This window comes from Geotrypetes seraphini, chromosome 10 (genome assembly GCF_902459505.1).
Source record: "Geotrypetes seraphini chromosome 10, aGeoSer1.1, whole genome shotgun sequence".
In the NCBI taxonomy this organism is placed as follows: Eukaryota; Metazoa; Chordata; class Amphibia; order Gymnophiona; family Dermophiidae; genus Geotrypetes; species Geotrypetes seraphini.
The window spans coordinates 140416308-140424194 of record NC_047093.1 but is presented as its reverse complement, the minus strand read 5'-3'; the positions used below and the strand labels follow the sequence as shown (position 1 = coordinate 140424194).

General features: G+C 42.5%; 2 protein-coding genes across 4 annotated transcripts; both read right to left on the bottom strand.

Moving 5' to 3' along the window:
* Nucleotides 1–234: 234 nt before the first annotated feature.
* On the bottom strand, nucleotides 235–866 carry LOC117368691 (coiled-coil-helix-coiled-coil-helix domain-containing protein 1-like). Its single transcript, XM_033962417.1, has one exon. It carries the CDS (start codon nucleotides 851–853, stop codon nucleotides 491–493), a length of 363 nt encoding a protein of 120 aa, XP_033818308.1. The 5' UTR covers nucleotides 854–866; the 3' UTR covers nucleotides 235–490.
* A 3785-nt stretch (nucleotides 867–4651) lies between these two features.
* On the bottom strand, nucleotides 4652–7622 carry LOC117367496. 3 transcript variants are annotated; one of them, XM_033960070.1, is made up of 5 exons: nucleotides 7498–7622; nucleotides 7166–7287; nucleotides 6721–6909; nucleotides 5931–5984; nucleotides 4652–5315 (listed from the first exon to the last, which is right to left on the bottom strand). In XM_033960070.1, the coding sequence occupies exons 2-5, from the start codon at nucleotides 7209–7211 to the stop codon at nucleotides 4837–4839; spliced, it is 768 nt and encodes a 255-aa protein (XP_033815961.1). In that variant the 5' UTR covers nucleotides 7212–7287; nucleotides 7498–7622; the 3' UTR covers nucleotides 4652–4836. The 3 variants fall into 3 exon arrangements, with proteins under 3 accessions (XP_033815961.1, XP_033815960.1, XP_033815962.1); XM_033960069.1 differs by having other exon boundaries at nucleotides 7405–7595; XM_033960071.1 differs by lacking the exon at nucleotides 5931–5984 and having other exon boundaries at nucleotides 7405–7595.
* Between the last annotated feature and the right edge of the window lie 265 nt (nucleotides 7623–7887).

Genomic DNA, 7887 nt, shown 5'->3' with positions numbered 1-7887 from the left:
GGTCCGGTACCGGCACAACAAAACCAGGAGCCAGAAATCTCCACTGATTCGTTCCTTCTCGAGGTGCAATCCGTTGTCTTCGACGAGAAACCGTTCCTGATCAACCATCAGGCTAATGCCGGCTATTACGGGTCTCGTAGGAGGCAAGGTTTGAAATCCTCCGAGGGAGACGATCGTGCCAAACAGGCTCAAGTCTGTAGATCAAGTCCCTGTTCGGGCAGCTAGGGATCCTTCAATTACATCTTATTCATTGGGACTGAAATATTTTTTAACACCCTTCCTTTCCCAGACACTAGGTTAGTTAGCACTTTCCATTTCTTAATAAACCTTTTTTTTTTAAATAAACAGTCCCAGCACTATTATAGGTGAGAGTCTGGAGCAATTCTTGAGTCGGTCTGCTGTTCCCCATCATGCTCCTCCAATTGCTTTCCTAGCTGAGCCAGGTGGTTTAATCTGTAGCATTTGACAAAATCACAACCATACAGCTTCTTTAAATCTCCCGGGTGATGTTTGGAAACCTCTGCAACAGTTTGTTAACTTGATTTGAAGGTAGATGTCCTCCATGTTTTGGAGTTTTCTCATTTAATCTAAGTTCTGCCTGGACCTTAGCATTACAATCAAAGAAAGACTGGATTTCCTTGGCACAAAATATATCATTGAAATTGTTTTCCTTCCAGCATGCCATCATCAACGACATCTCAGTGATGCATGTGGCCTCTCCCATTCGCATTTTCCGGTTTGCCACACGGTCGGCCAGGACCAGCGGTCGGGTCGGCTTCAACGCGGGCTTCCCATGCCGTCGGCTCATCAAATAGCGAAGACGAGCCTGCAAAGCGGAACCTGAAACTGCCATTTTCCTGCCGCTACCCCCCACCCCCTTCCCTCCTCCTCCAATTACATCAGGTTTGAAAAGGGGAAATATCATAGTGAGAGAGGGTCATCTGTTTAGGCTATGAATTTGTCAAATAGAACGGTTTTAATTGATTTTCGGAATGCGCCGTAGGTCTGCCTGGCTCTGGTTATGTGGTTTCCCAGCCAGGATTGCTGTCTGCTTGCTTGGAACATGAAAGTTCTGTCCAGAAAGGATTTGTATTTGCAGCCTGTGATCTTTGGTTGTTCGTGTGGGGTTGTGTAGCGTGAAGTGTGGTAGCAGGTAGGAAGGTACTAGTCCCCAGACCTGTCTGAAACAGATACAAGCAAACCTGAACAGTATTCGCGCCTCCATTGGTAACTTGTGTAATTTTTTGTAGGAGGGGCTAACATGGTCTTTTTTCCTCAGTCCGAAGATCAAGCGGACTGCAGTGTTTTGCACTAGTCTTAATTTTTGTACTGTTTTTTTGGGGATACCCAGGTAGACGATGTTGCAGTAGTCCAGGATGGATAGGTTCAGCGACTGCACCAGTAATCCGAAGGATGTTGTGTCGAAGTATTTTTTAATAGTTCTTAGTTTCCACAGCGTGTAAAAGCATTTCTTCACCAGTAAGTTTGTGTGGTCAGCCATGGTTAAGTGTGTATCTAGTGTGATACCAAGTATTTTTATGGTTTTGGAGATTGGGTATTCGTGGTCGTTTATTTTTAACGATGTTCTGGTTATTTTGTTAGTTTGAAGTTGGTAGTGCTTTGTACGTCTTTCAGTGCTGTATAAGTGATAAATAGTAGCAGTAGCTCTGCCAGTGTGCCTTACTCCTGTCCTGCTATAACCCGTTCTATCTGACAAATATTTTGCAGTTACCAATAAATAAGAATGAATCAGGTTTCTTATTACTTTAATTATAACCAATCATGGCATTTTTAAATCTTATTTACTCTTGGGAATATGAAGAAATACATTGGGCTGGTTTGGGACTGATTTTCAAGGTAAACGGGCGGGATTTTAAACAAGTATCTGGCAATCTCCCTGAATGGCCAAGTCTTTCCCTTAACAAACTCCTTAAAAATACTCGGAGTGACTCTCGACCGCAACCTTACCTTCGAAGCTCACACCGACCTTCTGGTCAAAAAAGGCTTCGCCACCTTATGGAAGCTAAGATCCATCAGAAAATACTTTGACACCCCCTCATTCCGCCAACTTGTGCAATCCTCCATCTTAAGTCTAGTCGACTACTGCAACATCATCTACCTGGGATCTTTCAAAAAAAACACACAAAGATTGCGAATTATTCAAAACACGACAATCCGACTGATCTTCGGACTAAAAAAATGGGAACACATAACTCCCTATTACCACAAACTTCACTGGCTACCCCTAGAAGCAAGAGTGCTATTCAAGTTCGCCTGTTTCTGCTACAAATCCATCCTTGGCTCGGCCCCCTTTACTTAGTACCCCATTTTATCCTAGACCGCCCATCCAAACTCACACGTAGAACCCACCTGTTTAGCTACCCTACCCTAAGGACCTGCCGTTACAAAAGATATCTAAATAGAACTCTTGCCTTCCAAACAGGTCATCACAATAACTGGCTGGCCCACATCATCTCACGCACTTCATCCTACTTCAACTTCAGGAAACTACTAAAAACTAATCTTTTCACCCGATTCATACTCTAAGACCCTATGCCCACCCTGGCCCCTTCTATCTCTCTATGTCCTTTACGCAGATTGTCTTGACCTTCTTCCCTGTACCATTTCATTGCCATAATTGTACCCATTTTTCTTTCTGTTTGTACCATTTTTTCTCTCTGTTGTGCCATTTTTTCTCTCTGTTGTACCATTTTTCCTCTGCCACCTATTTTTCTCTGATTGTAACATTGTACCATTTTCGCTGATTGTCCAGCCCTTCTTCGTTGTAAACCGCCTCGAACTACTATGGCTTTGGCGGTATATAAGAAATAAAATTATTATTATTATTATTACTTCTCCCTTGGCTAGATCCCGCACACAGAGGGGGGAGGGTTAAAGGTTTCGACAAGGTTTTCAAACCCCTGAAAATAGCCCAGACCTATCAGCCCTCCTCCTTACTTTAAAAATCAATACAGTCCTGCAAAAGAGCCAGACAGTTGCCAGCTCTCACTTCCCAAGTCCTGTGCATATCTGCCAACACAAGCATGATCTGGCTTTCTTATCAAACAAACAAAAAAGAGGCTAAGGTCCAAAGGGTAGAAACAAGAGCAGACAAAAATAAGTTCAAACTTTACTCACTGCAACTCTTGAAGATCTTATTATTAATACTGTAGTGGTAATTAGAGCTATAAATTAATTAGAGGTAATTAGCCAGGAGTTATTTGGCTCTCGTATGTCTAGGAGAAGCACCACTATATAACCCGAGGTACAATACCTTTTTTTTTTTGTTTGTTTCTGTTGTATTCAGATAAACCAGGCCAAATAATGAACACAAGTCTTTTATTCAGAACACTCGTTAGTCATAGAAAAATAGAGCACTTGCATAAAACCATACTGCTGATCACGGAGAAATCTAGCTACATAAATAATTGGTAAATACTTGCATGCCCTTAGCAAATGAACTAAATAGATTGCACAATTAATATATAATGGAAACTAAGATTTCCTAGAGAGATAAACATATGGCCAAATCACCAAAGAAGTCCTGTAAACCTTCCTCAACTGCAAAGGCTCTTCCACTAACTAAACCCGTGGAGGGGCATCATAAAAAAAAAAACACGTCTAAGTTCCCTTTTGGCCTAAGGCCTTATTGTTGAAAGTAGAAGCAGGAAAAATGTCCATTATCAAAAAAAAAAAGGCCAAAAGGAGGTTTTTTTATTTATTTATTTTTTTTTAATAAATATTTTTTATTCTTTTTTTAAATTCTTACATCAAGTGAAATACATGTAATACATTCAATTATGAAAAAACACTTGAAATTATTATTAAATGTTCTTACAATGTGAATTAAATAAACCCTTTATCAGAATTTTATATCATATTAATATTACAATAGTTTTCCCTCCCTACCCCTTCTATATATTCTATACATGTGTTATTATATCTGATCAGTAGAATAATTTGTCAATGGTCCCCATATTTTATTAAATTTTTTAATATAACCTTGTTGTAATGCCAATACTTTTTCCATTTTATATATATGACAAATTGAATTCCACCAAAAAGTGTAATTCAATTTAGTGTAATCCTTCCAGTTCTGAGTAATTTGCTGTATGGCGACCCCTGTTAAAATTAATAAAAGTTTATTATTATTAGCTGAAATCGGACTTTTTGTTTTTTTTAAATAATGGCCTGCTTCTACGTTCAGCTGTTTAAACGCCCAGACCACCACTACGTCTACACTAGCACCATATAATTAACCTAAAAAAAGCCTAACTCCCAAACGCCCAAAACAAGAGCTTTGAGGCGAAGGAGGAGCCAGTCCTTCGCCTAAAAGCTGGTTTCTGTAACCGGTGTCTGTCAAAAACAAAATCCCCCCCTACAACGATCCGGGCAGGAGGGAGCCCAAGCCCTCCTGCCCTGCAGCACTCCTGAACCCCCAACTCGATCGGGGCACGAGGGAGCCCAAGCCCTCCTGCCCCACGGCACCCCCGAACCCCTGGACACCCCAAGCTCTCCTGCCCAGTGAGCCCGTATTGTTTTATTGTCTATAGAAGTGGCTCCCTCACCAAATAAAACCCCTATAGTGGAGATATCAAGAAATGTTGGTATGCAGTTTATTCAATAATCATAAAAGTCTGTGTGATGGCTCGACATGCAGGTGTTTCAGCCAATATAGCCTGCCTCAGGAGCCTTAATCTGAATGTTCAATTACTTGAGTGGTGTGACCTACCATAAATGAAACACCTCATTCAAGTATGAATTTTGGTGAAGATACCGTACAGGTCTCTGCAGACACACACAGCTAAAACACTGGTTTGGTTTTCTCTTTCTCCCTCACCAAATACCCATGGTACATGAAGTCTTCACAGGCTCTCTCTGTCCTACCCCACACCCAACACACCTTGAAGGCCAAGGAATTATCATGTAAATTTGTAGCCCATCCAAGATCTTGCTCTCCCCCACCTCATAGATAGGTGGCCAAGGGCTATTAACCGGATGGATAAAGATATGCTCACCTTTCTGATACTTCACTAGGATTCTGGCGCCTCGTGCTCGGGTTGAAATTGTGATGTGCGGTATCTGCAGAAGAAAACTCGACAGGTCCTTATGCCCCAGATCATGGCTGACCTTTGCCAGGTCAATACCATACTCCCTCCTCACGGCATCCTCCAGCCTTGAAAGCGTCAGTCCAGCTGAGAACTTCTGCAACAGTGTAGGCAGCAGCTGGCAGATCTTGTCTACCTGAGGGCTAGCCATACCTTGAGAAGGCACAGGAGTCTTTAAAGACATCAGGAACTTCATGTACTGATTGTCTAAGGAAATAAAAATAGTAAATACTAGATTTAAAATGCAGTTTCCGAATCTTCATCTACATTTTAAATATTGACAATTCTGCGTGATACTGCAGTTTTTTCTGGTATTTACAGCACCTGCAAGCGCTACAATTTACATGAGTCTCATCTGGTATTTCACTACTACTATTACTTATCATTTCGAAAGCGGTGCTAGACATATGCAGCACTGTACATTAAAATATTCAAGAGACAGTCCCTGCTCAGTAGAGCTTACAATCTAATCAAAGAGACAAGACAAGTAGGGGGGTTATGGAGTTTCTCAAGCATGGGTACTTTACAAGCAAGTGGGAGGTTAGGAGTTAAAAACAACCTCGAAAAAGTGGGTTTTTAGCCTGGATTTGAATACCACCGGGGACAGAGCTTGACATACTGACTCAGGCAGTCTATTCCAGGCGTATAGTGCAGCAAGAGAGAAGCAACGTAGTCTGCAGCTGGCAGTAGAGGAGAAGGGCACAGATAGGAGAGACTTGCCCGATAAAGGGAGTTCCACTCAATGCATTTTGCTGGAGTCTCCTCTGCTATTTCTACCCACACATAAGTAGCCTGAGGTTTGTCCTTAGGGTAGGGACTGACCTGGTTTCCTTTGTTTCTTCTTGAAGCAGGAGCAAAAGTTGAAGTCCTTCTGGTCTGTTTTCAAGCACCAAGATGGGAAGAGGCAAAGACAGAACAGGGGACATAACTCAGTGTTTGAAAACCAGATAGTATGATTCTCCATGGTTTTTCCTCACTCTTCAAAATGAGACTTCCAATTTCTCTGATCACACTCGACTTCCACTCTTCTCCTTCCCTCAGTTTTAACTCCCTTCCACTCTTCTTCATCACACATATTTGAACTGATTAAGAGCAGATAAAGGAAAGGGAATGGGCCTTTTTGTGGTTACAATCAAAGTGGTTTAAATATTATATACAGGTATTTATTTTGTACTTGGGGCAGAGTCACAAGGAGCTACAGGGAGAACTTAGCCCAGTTCTACCAGGTTCTTAGGCCATTACACTAAACATTAGGCTACTCCACTCGTATGATAAAGCTTTCACAGGGGTGAAGTTTGAAGACTGGATCAGGCTAGCTGGGGCTGGACTACAGAGCTGCTCTTTAGCAGAGACCACTCCTACCATACTGGCTGCAGATATACTAAACTAAACTAAACCTTACGTTTATATACCGCATCATCTCCACGGAAATAGAGCTCGGCACGGTAAAAAAAAAAATAATGGAGGCTGCGATTGATGGCTTGTGGCCAATGTGGGGCAGGAGGTAGCCCAAAAATCTACTCAGCTTTCCAGGAAAGACTGGTGCCTGATCCTGAAGCAAATATGGCTGCCTGTGACCATAAGCCCTGTGACCACCATCACCACAACTCACCTGGTTTCTCAGGAATAATGGGATTTTGAAGCTTTTTACAACCCAGGGGTCTAACGCCTGGCATTCGGGAGAGCTCCACTAGGTCCAAACCATGTTTACTGTTCTGGCACTTTTTGAGAGTCCTGATTTTCTCTGTGCGAGGCAAACTGGTGAGCCACTGGGATACTAACCAGATATGCCCCTCTGGTCCTGAAAAGTATAAAAAAACAGAACTCCAGTAAAACCTCCAGCATATGCTTCATGCTTGCTCCTCTATGCTTATCCCAGGCTTTATCCCTCACTACTCCACCACTGAAGATCCTCTGTGCCCCTCCCAGGTTTTACCCCTCACTCCCCCACTACCGAGGATCCTCTGTGCTCCTCCCAGACTTTACCCCTTCCTTCCCCACTACTGAGGCTCCTTTGCCCATATCAGATTTACCCATCAAGTCTTCATCAAAATCACCTTGTTGAAAGGTCTCCAATATCTGGTTCTGAGTTAAGCTGGTCATGGTTAAGCTTCAGGGGGTGAGAAGACGTGCCCAAAGTGATTCTTGATCTGAAGAGAGCAAGTCCCAGCTGTCATCTCTGTGTATGGAGATAAAAATAGGAATATGTCAAAAATAAAATATCAAGAGAAAGAAGCGGGGGGGGGGGGGGGGGGAGGGAGAGAGGGCTTGAAACTCAGCACTGTCAGTCCCTCACCTTCCCCAGCATTGTCCCTGTCCTGGGATACGCAAGAGGGGCAGATTAAGCTGGGTGAAAGGGTGGATAGGAGAGGATTGGGAATTGACAGACCCTTCTAAGGATAGGAAAGATGCTCTGGAGCTGGAGAGGAGGGAAGGAAAGGAAAGATTCATTCAGGGTAAACTCTGAAGTCTGCAGCTGTACTCTGTCCTTGCTTCTCCCTCAGAAGATCTGGCTTCAGCGTTCAGTTTCGTTTCTCTTTCCAGTAGCATATTGTGTGATGTGCCAAGTTTCATTCACGTCACAGCAGAGGGAGCTAGAGTTTCCTTTAAAAAAATATATATATATATATATTTCATAACAAATATATATCTCTTCCCCCCCCCCCCTCTTATACACACAAAAATTACAATCAACAATAAATTAAAGGTATTTCCCCACCCTGGACGTGTATAATCAAAGGGCTAAATCAATAATCACTCCTTACAGAATTTTGTCAAT

Excerpts from the sequence above, each read along its gene's own strand:
- LOC117367496 (XM_033960070.1), bottom strand. The coding sequence starts at position 7,211 with ATGACCAGCTTAACTCAGAACCAGATATTGGAGACCTTTCAACAAG. Across the intron at positions 5,985-6,720 it reads CATTATTCCTGAGAAACCAG|ACCAGAAGGACTTCAACTTT; the intron begins GTGAGTTGTGGT and ends GCTTGAAAACAG. Across the intron at positions 5,316-5,930 it reads GAAGAAACAAAGGAAACCAG|ACAATCAGTACATGAAGTTC; the intron begins GTCAGTCCCTAC and ends TTATTTCCTTAG.
- LOC117368691 (XM_033962417.1), bottom strand. The coding sequence starts at position 853 with ATGGCAGTTTCAGGTTCCGCTTTGCAGGCTCGTCTTCGCTATTTGATG.